This window comes from Callorhinus ursinus, unplaced genomic scaffold, assembly GCF_003265705.2.
Source record: "Callorhinus ursinus isolate GAN/ISIS: 27379988/994484 unplaced genomic scaffold, GSC_fseal_2.0 scaffold52, whole genome shotgun sequence".
NCBI classification, from domain to species: domain Eukaryota; kingdom Metazoa; phylum Chordata; class Mammalia; order Carnivora; family Otariidae; genus Callorhinus; species Callorhinus ursinus.
The window spans coordinates 6645337-6662792 of NW_027397114.1; the positions used below are offsets into that span (position 1 = coordinate 6645337).

At 42.7% G+C, this 17456-nt stretch overlaps 1 protein-coding gene across 1 annotated transcript in view; it reads left to right on the forward strand.

The window, feature by feature from the left end:
* The first annotated feature begins 6643 nt into the window (after positions 1-6643).
* The window catches only part of SKAP1 (src kinase associated phosphoprotein 1), a 273892-nt gene continuing 263079 nt past the window's right edge, over positions 6644-17456 (forward strand). Inside the window, exon 1 of the mRNA XM_025859313.2 lies at positions 6644-6837. Within this exon, the coding sequence (XP_025715098.1) occupies positions 6792-6837 (46 nt within the window). The 5' untranslated portion in view covers positions 6644-6791. The remainder of the gene's footprint in view (positions 6838-17456) is intronic.

Sequence of the window (17456 nt, forward strand, 5' to 3'; positions counted from 1 at the left end):
GATGCAAAGGAGGATGAGAATTCAGAAGCCATTGTGAGAAGGTAAGACTGACAGGCTTGGCGGATGTTTGAAATGAGGATGAAGAAAGGTTCTCCATTTTGTGCTTAGATTACTGGAGTAGATGACAACCTTAGATTACAGCAATTCCTTTCTAATTGTTACAAATTATTGAACATATACCATATATTATATGCATATGCCATCCTATTTAAGCCTCACAATTACCCTGCAAGCTAGGGATTATAATCTCCAATTTACAGAGGAGGAAGTTGAGGCTCGTAGAGCTTTGCCCAGAGTCTTAGAGCTGGTAGGTGGCTGAGCCAGAATTGGGATGCAGGTCTTTTTCATTCCTAAGATTTTTTACTGAGCTTTCTTGCCATTATAAGGATGAAGGAGAAAGGGGAATAATAAATTGGTGGAACTGTTCAGCTATCCAGGTAGAAATGTGGGACAGAGGTATAAATTAGAGAAGTAACGTGAATGAAGGGAAAAGTTAAGGCGGCGGGAGAATGAAACTGTGGGGGGCCCAGAGAGCAAGGAGGAAGCCAAGAGGAAGAAGGAGAGGAGAAAGGCAAGTGCAAACCTCTGGGGGAATACCCATGACCAGAGGTGAATGAAATGAAGTGAGGGCGCCTGGGTGGCTCAGTTGGTTAAGCGACTGCCTTCGGCTCAGGTCATGATCCTGGAGTCCCGGGATCGAGTCCCGCATTGGGCTCCCTGCTTCTCCCTCTGACCCCCGCCTCATGTGCTCTCTCTCACTCTCTCTCTCTCAAAATAAATAAATAAAATCTTTAAAAAAAAAAAAAGAAATGAAGTGAGCTGGAGAAGGAGGCAGAGCAACAATAGTTAAGAATGGGAAGGATAGTGCAGTGCTGGGGAAGCTGGCTGCTTAAAGCAAGGGCAAGGGGCCAATGCCACTCAAAGCTGCAGAGAGAGGTTGGTAAAAATCAAGAACAGCTGAGAAGCATTGATGACCTTGGGAGAGAGTCACCTCAATGGTGTAAAGATGGGCAGATTCAGGGGCACCTGGGTGGCTCAGTCAAGCATCTGCCTTCGGCTCAGGTCATGATCCCAGGGTCCTGGGATCGAGCCCCGCATCGGGCTCCCCGTTCAGCGGGAAGCCTGCTTCTCCCTCTCCCACTCCCCCTGCTTGTGTTCCCTCTCTTGCTGTCTCTCTCTCTGTGTCAAAAAAGTAAGTAAAATCTTTGAAAAAAAAAAAAGATGAGCAGGTGAAGAGACAGGATGTGAGTTCTGAAGTGGGGGAAGGAAAGAAGAAAATACTTAGGGAAAGTAGCAGGGTTGAAGGAAGGTTTTTCTTTGTTTTGGTTTGTTTTTTAGGATAGAGGAGACCAAGAATGTTAGCAGACAGACGGGAAAGACTTGAATATGACAAAGGATGTGAGATTGAAGCTCTAACGGGGAGCAGGAGAGGGTGGGATCATGAATTCTAGTAGAAGAATGAGAGGAAGGACATTCATCTTCTAGAAGAGGAGGAAAAGGAAAGCCTGAAAGCAACACAGGAAGAACTAAGCGTGAGGTCTTGTATATGAGAGTGTGGTTTATGCTATCAGAAAATGCTGACAGAAAGGGAAGACCAAGGTCTTTAGTTTCTCCCTTTCTAAATGTCTGTTCCCCCAAACAATATTGTTTGGGAACAGACATTTAGAAAGGGAGAAACTAAAATGGACACTGACACAATTCTGAGAGCAAGGAAAAAACATATTTTGGGGACAAATAGGCGATTACATATAGGATGTCCATGGGAGAAAGGTATTTTTACCTACTTTCTGACATTGAAATAATCTGCCATTGCTGTGTTATCTCTGACTCCACATAGTGCTTCTGTTGGTATTTGTTGACTACTGGTGATTCCAGTCAGATTACATCAACTGGTAAGTTATTCTTCCAAAGCATGTGTGCACATGGGCCGTGCAGGCCAGAGATTTCTATCAGATTCTGAATAACTGCCTCTTCTCTCACCTTGAATCCCCCCCTACCTCTACCTTGAATCCTCAGATCTGTAGTGAAATGAGGGAGAAGAAAGGACAGAAATAAAGGAAAGAGCTTAGCTTAAACTTTCACCCTTTGAAATAACAGATGAAAGGAAACCAAAGAAAGCCTGCTCACCCTTAAAAAATTGCCATCCCTCTATTATTTACCTTAAATCTCCTTAATCACCCCCAAATAAATGGTTTCTCCTTCTGTATAATTTCCCAAAGTTCTCATGTCTGCAAATATCTAGCATATAAAATTGGCCCAGACCCACCTGCCTCCCATGCAGATTAACCCCATAGAGGGCCTGCACATCTCACTCAGAGAGTGCACAGCCTCATCTGGCTACAGCTGACACATTCTGTGTGCCCCACTCCACTTCAGATTCCCAAGAGAGGCAATCAAAGACAGAGAATGTCAGAGTCAGCAACCTCTTTGGTCTTTAGGGTTTCTGCTGGGCTCAGCAGTGCCCATGGGGGATGTCTAATATGGTCTAAGGGATAGGCAAAGAAGATACAAAAAACAAGTGATTGGGGAATATGGGGAAAAATAACAGGGGTGGGTGTGATAGAAAGATGAGATAAAGAACAAAGAAAAACATGTTACTATTTAGATGGAGGGAGCCCAACAATGGTGCCTTCCCAGATCACTTCCCTGTCATCCCTGGGCTGTAATTATCCATCTCAGGTGTTCAGTTCTACAAGAGCTTTGGACCAGAGCCAGAGAACCGAGTTTCTAACTCCAGCACAGACCCTGGTGAGCTGAGTGACCATGGGCAGAGCACTAGGTTTGTTCCTCATCTTGAATGTGATCACCCTGAAGATATTTTTGAGTTTTAATAGTCCTTTCTTCTGTTCTGAGCCTGTACCTCATTAAGAAGCTGCTTTCAGCCTGTTCCCTGATGTGAGGACCTGCTTATTTTGTTGTATGTATCAGTGCAGAGAATCTAGGAGTGTGAACTGGGAAGGGAGACCATCAAAGTGCATTTGTGTGAGTGTGTGGATAGGATCCTCCCGATTCCAAAGGCTGGCTAATTACTAAGAGCAGGGCTTCCGGCGGGTTGTAGACACCCTGCATTTTTAAGGCCACTGAAGTGATGAGCCCACGTGCACCTCTCGTGTCCGTCTCCTCTCCCTCTGGGGTGGCATGAAGCTGGGTTTCTGGGGCCTCGCAAAGCACGCAGTGAGCCTGGTTCTTGGCACCGGGTGGGATGCATCATCTCTCCTTCCACAGCCCTTAATGAAGTGTGCAGCTCTTGTCCTCATTAGGCCCCAGCATCGTCAATAAAAGAGTCAATAAACCCGGTTGATGGGGTTGGGACCAAGGGGCTGAGATGCAGCAGCCGCACATCCACAGGGCAGACGTCAGCTTGGCCGCGTGTCGTGACCCAGCATCCAGGGATCAATAACCAGCTCAGAATAAAGTCCAAGAGCCTGCCCTCCACAGTCTCCTCTCCAGACCCATTTCACCCAGGGAGGAGCAATGCCAGACGGCTCCTGCTTTGCTTGCAGTTGATCCCACCCCATGCCATTCTGGGTGCCAGATGCTTTTGCTTCGTCCTGATTGAGCCCCCCTGGACACCCCGCAGATGCATATTTAGTGAGGGCCCACCTGGCATGAGAACATGTAGATGGCATCTCCAAGCAGCCCAGAACCTGGCATGGACCCTGTTTCCCGTGTCTTCTGTCTGCTGACAGTTGTGTGAGGGGCCCCAGTGGATCGGGCGGTATATTTTCTGCATGTTGTGCTGCTGGACTCCATTCCTGGCTGCTCTGCATCTCTTTAGATACCCTTATCTTATCTAATTACAAGGAATTTCAGATTAATTTCGTGGCCTCTGCTCCGAAGGACCTCTTATCTGTCGGGGGGGCCTTGTATTTTGACCTTGTCATTCTTTTGTTGTTTGCCTTTAAGGGGCAGGCAGCTTCGAAGGGGATGCTAAGAGCTTGCTGGAATTGGGGCTGGGGGAGGGGAAGAAGAGGGAGGCAGACAGATCTGGGATTTGTGTATTCTGCTCCATCCTCCTGCCTGTGTGCGGAGACAGCTGGCTGCTTACTTCCATGACAGCCACGTGGTACCCAGCCACACAGAAAAGGACCCGGGCAGGGACTCACCTGCTGCCAACCTCTCCAAATCCCTTTGATATTTCCGACAGAGCAGTAAAGGACTCTCGACTATCCCGTTTGGCCTTGCCTCTCTCCACCTTCTCAAAGACTCCTCGGTGTGGTTTCCATGGCTACCCCCAATCAGATTTGGCTTCTTGCGAAATTGGATTTCAAAGAAGGACAAGGCTTCAAAGGAATTTGTCCATTTAACAGAATGTCATTAGGAGGGAGGCTGACTGCTGAACCAGGGTCCTCAGATGATTAAGGAGGGGCCGCGCTCATGTGTGGAGGCAGGTTTCTGTCTGCAACGAGGAAACTTGATGCAACATGACAATGCCGTATTGCAATCTGCCAGTCACCCACCACACACTACCCAACTCTGCACCTCCCTCTCCCCCATCTGAGACCCAGAACGGATGTAGAATACCTATGCCTCCAGTTTCTGCTGCTTCCTTTGGTATAAGTAAGCTATGCAGGCTTGAGAGGACGAAAGATTACCCAGGTTCATTGCTCTTTGCCAAACAACTCATTAGCTTGTGGCCTATATTAGCATTTGACAAATATCCTTGAAGAAGGTTGGGGGGGGTTGTCAAATTTCCCCCCACTGCTGAGAGGGGGAAAAAAGGCAAAGTGCTGGGGTTATGTATAGGAGGGACTTTCTTCCCTTGCTTTTTTTTTTTTTTTAAGAACAGTTTCGGATTTACAGAAAAATTACGATGCTAGTACAGAGAGCTCTGATATATCCTCCCTTGCTTTTTAATATGTCATAAGCATTCAAAAATGATTCCAGAGCAGTTACAATTTTATAGAAGGAGCAGTTGAGTATGATAAAAATGCCCTAGCAGGGACCCAGTATTTGCTCTGGAGCCTAGAGAAGGCAGCCTGTCTATTGTTAACTTTCCAGAGCAAGAAGGAGCAAAAGCGGCATCAGCAGCCAGCCCACCACCAGCCCAGTTTGCTGCAACTTGTAGGTGGGTCATGTGATCCTGAAACCAAAGGACCATTCCTCTTCAGATTGCAGGATGTGGCCGTGTAAAGATGACTCAAAACCACTGCACCCCTTAAAGGATCAAGCCCCCAACCTTGGGAAACTATGCCAGGAGGCAGGGAGTGCGACGCCATGTCTTTCTGGACAGTTTCTCCTTGTGGCTCCCGTCCCCGTATCCATGGTTCCATCATTATTTTCCCTGAGGCTGCTGTAAAAACCACCTCACGGATCTTCCCTGTGTTCTCTCCCTTACAGCTTCTAATCCTTCCCACATATTCTGAAGGAAAACAGTAGAGGTAAAGTGAGATGTGCAAGATCACACACTACACAGGTCGCTCTCCAGCTCAAAATTTGTCAGTGTCTCCCCAGTGCACATTCGGTTGAGTTCAAAATCCTTGTTCTGACTTTCGTGTCCCTTCACGATAAAACGATAAAATTTTCTTGACAACTGTAATTTCCCTCCACCATCCAGTAAAAGGGTTATTAGCTATTCCTCAAGCAGAAGGTTTTTCCATCTTTGTTTACTCTTGTCGTTGCACCTGGAAAGCCCTCCTGCCCCTTGGAAGTCTGGTGTGTTCGGAGCCCATCTTGAATGCCATATGCGCCATTAAACACACATGGACCCACACTTCACTCCTTTTTATATTTGTCTCCCTCCTTTTACCGCTCATGGCACTTTATACTTTCATGGCACTTGATTTATTGTGCTTAAAAAACCCCACGAAACTATTTTGAGATCGAGATTTGCAGAAGTTAAAAGAAATGATACAGCGTGATCCTCTCTACCCCTTACTCAGTTTCCCCCGCTTTTAACATCTTGCAATATGACAGTACCATATCACAACCAGGACGCTGACCCCCACTCGTAGTTTGGATGAGGGGAGGAGAACACTTTTCTGTGATCTTATCCTTCACTTTCCTCCCTTTGTCAGCTGTTAGAGGGAAAAGGCTTGGTTCCCCTCTCCCTCGGTCTTCTCCCCAGGTTACCCCTTCCTTCCCTCACATCCTTTCAGCCTTAGTGAGGAAGGGACACTAGCTCCCTGTATCCACTGCCGCCCTGCCGCTGCTTCTCCCCAATGTTGGTGGCTTTATATTATTTAGTGGGACGTGTGGCCATTCCCTTTAGCCAGCTGGTTTGCCCGAGACAGTGAACGTTCTGCCCTGGTTTTCGGGGCGTGGACGTGAGAGCTGGATCGGGAACTGCCTGCTGCTGGGCTTGGCGGGGACGAATCTCCTCGGATTCTGCCTCTCGGCGCCCCATCTCCGGCACCACCGTGGCTTTTAAACCTGCCCCTTGAGGCCAACTGCCCCGTGCTTAGGATAGAAAGTGTCCCAGGAGATGAAGTTCCTTTGGGCCGCGTTTAGTCTTTTGTTCTGGTGGGGGGGTTAGCCTGTGCAGCGCTCCCCGCCCCCCAGTCCTTCCACCTGAGGGCGCCGCGGGCGTGGCGCGTGCACCCGCGCACAGGTGTTTCCTCCCCCGCCGCCCGGGGCGCGCCCCCCGCCCGCCGCGCGCGCCACTTCCTGAGCGCGCCCAGGGCGCGCCGCCCCGCCCTGCGGCCAGGCCGGGCAGCTGCGGCAGCGGCGGCGGCGGCAGAGGTACAGGTGCCTCCGCCAGGCGACAGCCGCCTGCCAGCCCGCCGGCCCTGGCCCCAGGCCTTCACGCCCCTCTCCCGCCTCACACTCCGGCCTCCCCACCGCCCGGCCAAATGCAGGCCGTCGCCCTCCCCGAGGAGATCCGTTGGCTCATGGAAGGTAACGCCCCGGCCCAGCCCCAGGCCCGTCCCGACCCCCTGGGAAGTCCCTCAGGTGCCGAGCTGGAGGCCCGACCCGAGACGCCAGGGGGTCCCAAGACGGGCCTCTCTTTTCAACTCCATCACCCGCCGCCTTCTAGAACCTCAAGACTTCTAGAGCCCTCAACTCTGCACAGCCAGATTTTCATCCTGCCCGCTCAGGGTCCCATTCACTCCCCTCAGTTGCACATTTTCTTTTCCCACGAGGCGTCGCCACCCCTCCACGTCACCTCCGGCCAGGTTCTTGGGGTGCCCTCCATGTCACCCTGAGTGGTCTTTGGCCGGACCCTTTCTCCTCGGGACAGCCCCCCGCGCCTGTGGGGTTTTGCTTTCCTCCCTCCCCAGCCTCGAAGCCCCCTTACCTTCCCGCTCAGAGCTCCTTGAGGCTCTCCGGGGGCTGCGAGGGGCTCGTGGGATGCTGTTGGCCAAGGCCTGGGGGTTAGTGTGAGTTTTGTTGGCGCCGAAAAACCCGGGCCTCCCTTTGCCAACCTGCAGACTTCTGGGGGTCTTGCTGTCCACCCAGGGCAGGCGGATGCAGTAGTACGTTTCCAACTTTTCTAGAAATGCCCCATCCTGGTGTGTTTACCTTCAAACTACGGTGCCTAAGCAGTCCTCTGAAGAGTTAAGGCCATACTCAGCGACACTCCACAGATCCTTCTAACACTGGAAAGAGACTTTTTTGCTAATGGGCAATATCACCTGCTCCATTCACACTTTTTTTCTGGAGAAAGTAACTTGCTTTCCTGTAACTGACTTTCCTAGAAGGACAGAGGCCTGGAATCTGTGCTTGCATAAGGGGCCCAGGAGGAAACTACTCCGAATTAAGCCTTTTGGCATCCAAGTGACATTTTTGACACATGTTTAACAGATGGCCTGCTTTGGGCAGGTCAGACTTTTGGCAAGGGAGTATTTTTTTTTTTCAGTTTCTCTCAATTTAATTGGTTTTATATCTCCATTACCTTGTTATCTCAGTATAAATGCCTCCTAATCAAATATTTGGCAGTCCTTTTGGTCTCTGTTTGTAGCACTGTTTCCATTCTGGATTGCTTCTATGTAAAAGCTGTCAACTAGGTATTTCTTTTGAGGTGAAGTTTCCAAAATCCACTTTACTTATGACCCGAGTCAATCTAAACTTTCAGAGTAGAAAACTATTTGTAGGGTAAAATAGCATCATCTGGGTGTCTGAGAAAAAGCAATCTAGCCTTTCCCTCTGCCCTTGGTTCAATATTGGATGTTGAATGTAAAGAGAGGCTGTTAAGTGTGGTGGTTTCTGGGAGAGAAGGAACTGTAGCAGAAAGGGTAATTCTGTCCTTGCATTAAAAAATATAAAGTGATTCTTCTTATTGGTATCTGTCATTTGATGAGAGAAAACTTATTTTACAAGTTTGTTAAACTATACTTCCGTTTTGTGTGCAGCCTTAGTAGAAAATTCCTTTTTATTTTCAGAGGCTTGCAGTGAAATCCACTCCTTTAACATTTTTGATGTGCAGTTCTTTATTGTTCAAAACTGACACTTTGGTAAACAACTCATTTCTGCACCTGTCACCTTCCTTTAGCTTAGATTATTTTCTTGTTAGCTGACTGTTTTTAATTGAAGTCTTCAGATCTCCTTCTAAAGCAGAACCTTTGTTTGCTGACAAGTAGAGCAGGGTATGAATGGAGATTAATTGCATGTCACATACTTCTGTGTCAAACTTGCTGTGTCTTAACAATCTCTGTTGGTGCTTGGGTCTTTAGAATCTACAGAGGAGTCTGAGATTAAATTTTAAGGAGCTTCATTGGTTAATGCATTTCTTTAAGGCTTTTTTTTTACAGTTTGCAATCAGAATCTGAATCTGAAGTAGAGGGGGGAAGAAGGTAAAAGTGGGATTCCAACCAATAATTCTACTAAAAAATGTTGGAGGACTATGGTTTTGAAAGGTTCATGTAATCAAGCAACACATTGGTTATAGGTTTTTTTTTTTTTATGAAAGATAGTCTCTGGTGTAGACCATCAGAATTATTCATTATACTACAAATAATTTGTGGATATTAGAAACCCATAATGACTTTCAATTTATTGTCGTTGCTGTGTACTTGTCTTCCCACCACACACACTTTTTAAGGTTAACTGTTGACAATTAGAAAATATGTAGGTCCTGATCTCTATATCGTCACTCAGTGGAGAGAGTCACAAGGTGAGGGAGCTGCTACTTTGGGGTTGCCCACATGGCTGTGGGGGTAGAGTTTCCACAATGAATTACTACTTTCATAAACCAAGGCAGAAGCATTTTCACAGTGATTTAACGCTGACCATCACAGCCATAACTTAAGCATTTATTTATTTATAACTACATGAGCATAAATGACGGGGGCGTTTTTTGACATAATATGTGTGCTTTCAAAAAATAAAATATGCAAAGCATTATGAAAGGTTTATGCCAAAATTTTGTATAATGAAGAAGGGAACAGAAATGTTGAAGGTCTAAAATTAATTTTGTTTAAGGATAAAATTTTAAACATTTGAAAATGTTTCGTTTGACCCAGAAACTCTACTTCTGGGAATCCGTGTTACTGAAATTAAAGGACATGAAGTCTAGGTACAAAGGATCCATCTTAAATGTCCACGCTTTGGGAAGGGTGGGGCGATGGTATGAATGAATTATCCATCTTATGGAATATTTTGTAGTCATTAAAAAGAATGTGAAGGATCTGTATATACTGGCTTGGAAAGTGTCCATATTTTTAAGACTAATAATATATATAATCCATTTTTTCTTGAAAACGAATAAGTGAACCACCCCCTCCCTCCCATATAATATATATATTTTTTGTAGGCCTAGGAAGAAGTAAGAATATACACCTAGCTGTTAACATTGGTTTCTTTGGCAGGGGAATGAGAGGGTGCGGGAGACAGAGATTATCACTTTTATTTCATACATCTTCATGTTGTGATATTGACCATGTATTACTTTTGTTAATCAGATAAACAACCAGTAGCGTTATTTAAAAGAAAAAGGAACAAACAAAAGACAAATAGAAGCTTGGAGAGGTCATAGTGGTCAGAGTGGTAAAGGACCAACCACTAACCAAGGTTATGATTATGTTTTTCTCTTGTTAGCTCTGGGTGTGTGTGTAGTTTTTTTTAATTCTTTCTTGGATTTTTGGCAAATGTTAAAGCAGCTAGGGTACTTTCAGAATAACTCAGGAAACAGCTTCCTCAGATAGACTGTCAAGCTCTTATGGAAATCGTAACTAGTCCATATCAGCAAATAAGTACCTTACAGATAAGTAAAATGAAAGGTGTTTACTGCTTTATTGAAAGAGGAGGAAATATTCAGGTCTGTTTTCAAATTATCAGGCTTCCGATGTAGAAGTTATCTTTTTGTTTTTGTTTTGTGATAACCATACTGAAAACAAAAACAATGGAGTGCTGGCAGTTTGCATAATCTTTGTTCCACAGATATAAACATAATCAGTTTCTTCCTTTTCTTTGTATCCCTGCTTTTTGAAGTCAGAAGCACAAGAGGCAAGTGTGAAAGAGGTAGAATATATATTTCTTCAGTTCAAATGTGCTGTGTGTGATGGAATGGGGCTTACTGATTTTACCCTAATAAGCTAATAGGTCCCACCTACCTCCGAGGTACATAAATCCTGCTGGGAATATGGAGTAAAGCAAAAACAAAACAAACAAAAAAACCATCAGGCTGCATTTAGTAGCAATTGCTGTGTTAACACTAATTCTGATATGCCTATGGTTACTTATTTTTAAACTTCTTTGGAAAGAAGCAGTCATTAATCATTTCCTTCTAGATTTTTCTCCAGATTTGTATTGGTCGATGCAGCCAACTATAAAATCCTTTTCAATATAGTAAAATTCCAATTCTGTGGAACTCGCAGAAGTGAGCTGCTCTGGAGAGCTGAGGATATTCTCTTTAAGCACTCTAACTTTTTATCATAAATATTTATGATCAATCTTTTTTCTAAAACGTATTAGGAATTTTTCTCCCTTCTTCAACCAGCCAGCCTGTGTTCAGAGGAACTGGCCTTTGAACAATTTAACTCAAGAGTTGTTACAGTGAATATCGGTTATCATATTATTTGTGGAAATATATTCAGTTGTTTAGGGATGACTCTGCCGTAATTGTCCTGCGGCTGCTTTGCGCATGTTGAAGTCTGTTTTGTAATTGTATTTTTGTCACTTTTTTCCTACTGTGAGGCTGGGCCTATCACTTTACACCATGCTCTGTGTGTCGTATCTGCAGTGCTACTAGAACATCAGGTAATCAAGCTTGTTGGAATTGATACGTATAAAAGAAGTTATGAAAGGCTCTCTTGAACACAGTACCCTGATCTTTAGGTGTGTCATGACATGCATTTTGGCTGTTCAGAGTCATTTTTGCTTAATTTGTGATAACGGATTGTTTTCTAGCTAGGTTATGCTACCGAAAGCTGAGACATAACCATAATACTTCATTTTGGTTTTTATGTTAAAATTTTCTCTGATTATAAAAGTAATAATGCTCATTGTAGAAAATTTAGAAAACACACAATGATAATACAGTCACCCATTCTCAACAACTATTAAATTTCCATGTATTTCTTTCAGTTTTTACTATATGTACATACTTTCAAAGTTGGGACATATTGTGTCGGTAGTTTTATATTCTGATCTTTCCATTTACAGTCTTTCAGTTGCTAAGGTCTCCTGAGCATTTTCTTAGATCATTAAAAAAATTTTTTTCGGGCACCTGGGTGGCTCAGTTGGTTAAGCGACTGCCTTCGGCTCAGGTCATGATCCCGGAGTCCCGGGATCGAGTCCCACATCAGGCTCCTTGCTGATCAGGGAAACTGCTTCTCCCTCTGACCCTCCCCCCTCTCATGTACTCTCTCTCTCTCATTCTCGCTCTCTCAAATAAATAAATACATCTTTAAAAAAAAAGATTAAAATTTTTTTTTTCCTGGTGATTTAGAAGTTATACATTCAGGTTTTATTCCACTGGTTGTTTTCCCGTTATGGCTTTAAAAAAAGTACCATGTCCCTTTGATTTAGCAACATTAAGAATGAAACGGTACCTTTTGACTCTTTCTTCCAGTATGAAATGTGAAATTGTTGCTCTCATCTGAGATTTTAAGTAATCTCTGTACCCAGCATGGGGCTCGAACTCACACCCAGAGATTAAGAGTCCCATGCTCTACTGACTGAGCCAGCCAGGTGCCCCTCTAATCTGAGACTTTAGACTCAGAGAATTGTTCATGTTTTATTATGTATATTATATTACAATAATTATTTTTGACATTTGTGTTATATTTTAAAACCATAGCTATAATGCTGTTTTTTCCCCTTAATTTGTTCATTGCTTCCTTTTGGTACCATGGCTTTTTCATTCTTGAACTTTCAATTTTATCTCTTAGATATTTAGCCTGGTATGGTAACCACTAGCCACAGGTGGCTATGTAAGTTTAAATTAAACAAAAAATTTGCTTCTTCAATTGCAGTAGCTATATTTCAGCTGCTCAGTAGCCATACTGACTACTGGATTAGACAGAGCATAAAGCCCTAGTAGATGATGATCTAGAATATAATCCTGAGTGAATTTCTCAAAGAGGGTTCTTTGATACTATGCTTACTGATCCCCTGCATGTCTGAGAAGGTGTCTATCTAGTTTCATATGAACTTGGGCGTGGGCATAAAATTCTCGGTTTATACTCTGCCCATTCCTTCCCCTTCCTACTAATTCACCCTCTAGAAGTGTTCCATTATCTTCTGGTCTTCAGTTTTGTGGAGAAATCTGATGCCTGATGTATTTCTTTTATAACCTATTCCTTCCACCTCCTGCCTGGATGTCTATAAGATATTGTTCTTTGCTCTCAGAAGTGTCACTAGATAGTGTCGAGGTCTTAGGTTTTTAAATAATTTTGCTCAGTTTGTGATGAACACTTTTGATCTGTAGACTCAGGTCTTTCTTAAACTTGGGAAAGTTTTCTATTATCACTACTTCTGCTCCATTTGCTTTATTTTGTCACAATGGGGTTTACATTATGCATATACTGGATCCCAATCTACTCTCTTTTTCATCTTTTTTATTGTTTTATCTATCACTGACTTCATTATGATTTTAAGTTCAGCATTCATTTTTTAAAAAAAATTTCCATATATTTTTTCCTTATCACTCATTTTTTCATTTTCATTATATTTACAAAGCTCTGGCTTGTAGATATAATGACTTTTTGTATGTTTTGAGATTATGAATTAGAAATTTTCTATACATTTCATTTCTTTAATAATAAATCTACTTCAGAGGGAGGTGTTTTTTTCTAGTTCTTCTCTTTTGAACTTTAGTGTTTTCTCACAGGTCCTGTATGGTTTTTTTCGTGTGTTCCGTTTGCCTACATTCAAATCCTGACTCTGCCACTTTCTTGCTACCTGTTTGACTCTGGGTCTCAGTTTCCTCATCTGTAAAATGGGTATAATAATAGTACCTATCTCATAGAATTTACATGAAGAATAAAGGAATGAATGTTTGAGAAGAACTTACAATAGTATTTGGCATATGTTATACATGCTATAAATATTTGGTAAAATTTTTAAAAATTATTTTCTTTGAGAAAAACCTATCAATTTTTTGTTGTTGTTAATTTGTTTCGTTTTGTTTGCATTTGTCTCTTCATAGGAAAGCTCCTAGACATGGCCTTTTGCCTATGTTGGTGATTTACCTTGGCTTCTCTAAATTAGGGGGAGTTCGTAGGGTTTGTTTCAGAGTCTCCTCCATTTCCTTCGTTCCTTAGATTAGAGTCCAGTAATCATTCTGTGAGAGACTTTATGGAAGAAGCATAGAGGAAATCTGCTTCATTGCTAACTTAGGAAAAATATGGGTTCCTTACCTTGTTATAGAATGCTGTGTCTGTGCGTATGCATGTATATGTGTGTAAAATAGTCCTTTTACATTACTCCTCCATTGAAAAAAAATGAAAGGTTTATTCTTCCTCTTCTTTCTTTTTGTTTTTTAATATATATATATATTTGGGGGGGCGCTTGGGTGGCTCAGTTGGTTAAGCATCTGCCCTCGGCTCATGTCATGATCTCAGGGTCCTGGGATTGAGCCCCATGTCAGGCTCACCACTCAGTGGGAGTCTGCTTCTCCCTCTGCCCCCCCCCATGGCTCATGCTCCCTCTCTCTTTCAAATAAATAAATAAAATCTTTTAAAAAGAAAAAAATTTTTTTAGTTGGTAGAAATATTTGAATTTCATTGTGGGTATAGCCTAGATATTAAGTGGGCTGCCCAGACCTTTTGAACTCTAGGCATGATCTATTCCCCACGGAAGCCCAAACATCTCCTCAAAATCCTAATATTTCTCAAGGAGCATGCATTCTCAGGGTTGCCTTTCCTTCCAGGCTCTTAGCTGCCCTAAGTCATGTGGGCATAAACTTGTGGATCCCAATTCAGGTGATTTTATCTGTCAGGGGACTTTTGGCAACACATAGACATGTTTTTTTGTTTTTTTTTTTTGTCACAACTGGGGAGGATGCTGCTGTCATCTAGTGGGTAGGGGCCAGGCATGCTGCTAAGCTTCCTGCAATGCATAGGACGGCCGCCACAATAAAAGAATTATACAACCCCAAATGTCAGTAGCGCTAGATTGAGAAACCCTGGTCTACACATATCCTTTTCCTCAGTTTCCACAGAAGCCTACCCGCGTGAAGCCCCTGTGACAGTAGATGACATCACTAGAGATTTAGGGGGTGCCAGGAGAGGGAGCCAGCGTTTACATAGCAGTAATGCAAATTATTTCAACTTGAATATTAGGCATCGCTATTCCTAAGCCCTTTTGCCATCCCAGGCATCAGAGAGTGCTCTCTGGCCCTTCATCTGAGGTGGTTCTCAGCCTTACGCCTTCTCACAGGCCCTTTCTCCCTTTATCATAATCTGGAGCAAAACCAAAAAAACAAAAACAAAAACAAAAAAACCCCCAACTCTATTTCCCTTGCCATCTGAAAAGATAGTTTAGCTACCTGGTTAGTTGTTTAGGTTCCCCCCAACACCCACACACAGAGAAACAAATTATTTTTCCAAACGGTGACAGTTCTCTAAGAGGAATTCTGGTGCCAGCTATTAAGATAATAACATTCTTAACCTCATTATGTAAGTGTAATACCTAAACAATTTTCAATCATTTTAAATATTGGAAAAATAAGGTAAGTTTCAAGTTTTACCATCATCTGAGAACCTTAACATATTGACATAACTATCATAGATCTAATTTTTTCACGTTATAAGCCATTACACCCTACAGAAATCCTATAATTTCTGCTACATTTATTCATACTTATTTCCCCTGTGTTTCCAAGTTCATTGCTTGCTTTTCCGGTTTGTCAGTGCTGCATTTATAGGTTAGGTGATTATAACGGATGGCTTTTCAGGTTTGGAGTCTTTGAGTTCCACTGTTTAAATTTTACTATCCAGCTTTTACGTGGAAGATGGGACAGATGTGGGCTCAGGAAAAAAGTGGCCTTAACATCCAGAGAGCAAACTTTCCTGAAGGCTGATGGACTTGATAAAATCATTTATGAGTTACCTAAATTCTCATCCAGGGTCTCCTCCTAACATTGTTGACATTCCAATATTAGGATGTTACAGGGAAATAAGGTTTTTATTCACATAATAGGAGCGTTGCTAAAATGTGTCCAGTGACACATATTTATACTTAGGTAAATTAATAGTATAGTTTAGTTGAAATTAATTAAGATAGTGTACCTTATAAATCAAGTATGTTAAGTATGCTGGGGTATATCTCTTTTTGTTTATTTTATTTTGTATTACTTTTATTGAATGCAGTATACTTCCAGGAAAATGCTTAATCATTAATATACAGCTCAATGAATCTTCACAAAGGAAAATATCCTCTAAACAATGGCAAGACTTTGTTTACCAAAACTTCCCGAGACCCTCTGTGTCCTTCAGTAACTACTCACACCTATAGGCAAGCACGTCTCTGATATCTAAGAGCAAAGTTCAGTTTTGCTTATTCAGTCTCGCAATATCTTCTCATGTATCTGGCTGTTTTGCTCAACATTTGCTCAGCGTATGCAGAAAATATCTCTAAACTGAACCATAATAAACCTTCTTAAAATCACACTGCCTTTAGGGGCGCCTGGGTGGCTCAGTCAGTTAAGCATCCAACTCTTGGTTTTGGCTCAGGTCATGATGTCAGGGTCATGAAATCAAGCCCCAAGTCGGGCTCCACCCTCACCACGAAGTCTGCCTGAGATTCTCTCCCTCCTTCCTCCCACTTGCGTGCTCTCTTTCTAAAATAAGTAAGTACATAGAATCTTAAAAAAAAAAATCACACCGTCTTCCTTCCTTCCTTCCTTCCTTTCTTTTTTTTTTTTTTTAAAGATTTTATTTATTTATTTGAGAGACAGAGAGAATGAGAGAGAAAGCACATGAGATGGGGGGAGGGTCAGAGGGAGAAGCAGACTCCCTGCTGAGCAGGGAGCCCGATGCGGGACTCGATCCAGGGACTCCAGGATCATGACCTGAGCCGAAGGCAGTCGCTTAACCAACTGAGCCACCCAGGCGCCCCCTTCCTTCCTTCCTTCCTTCCTTTCTTTCTTTCTTTCTTTCTTTCTTTCTTTCTTTCTTTCTTTCTTTCTTCCTTCCTTCCTTCCTTCCTTCCTTCCTTCCTTCCTTCCTTCCTTTCTTTCTTTTTCTTTCTTTCTTTCTTTCTTTCTTTCTTTCTTTCTTTCTTTCTTTCTTTCTTTCTTTCTTTTTCTTTCTTTCTTTCTTTTTCACACTGCCTTTAAAATAATTTTTCCTTTCTGGTAGCTTTTTGTGTGAGCCTCTTCATCCCTCAATCCATCCGTCCATCCATTCCTCCCTCCCTCCTTTTCATCCTTCCTTTCCTGTACTTTATTAAGGTATGATTTATATACATAAAATGCACTAATCTTAAGTGTTACAACTCTCTGACTTTAATACAGGTATACACTTGTGTGACTACCACCCAAATTAAGATATAAACATTTCCATCAAAATGGAAACCTGGAAGGTTTCCTTTCCAGTCAGTAACCCTCCCCAGAGACAACTGCTATTCTGACTTCTGTCATCATGGGGTAGTTTTGCTGTCAGTATGATCTCTTTTGTGTCTGTCTTCAACATCATATTTTTGCGATTTATTCATGTAAAATGTAACACAAGGTTTAAAATAAGTTCTAAACAAACTGAAAGTCATTTTCCCCCACTAAGTTACTTCTATTTAATTGGTATGAAAATAGACAAGATTTCCATGAAGGCTTCCATTATTAGGGGTAGGAAAAATGAAACACCGAAGTTTTAGAGGTTTAATTTTAGTGAGACATTTAAGAGTTTCAGTTCTATCTTACCCTTTTTGCAAAGTAGTATTCCATTGTGTGAATATTCCATAATTTGTTTATCCATGTTTCTGCTGATGGGCATTGAGTTGTTCAGTTTGGGGGCTATTATGATACAGCTGCTATGAGCATTCTTGTATAACTTGTTTTGTGAACATAAGCACTCATTTTTCTTGGATAAATATCTAGGAATAGAATTACTGGTCATAGGGTAGATAAAGGTCTAATT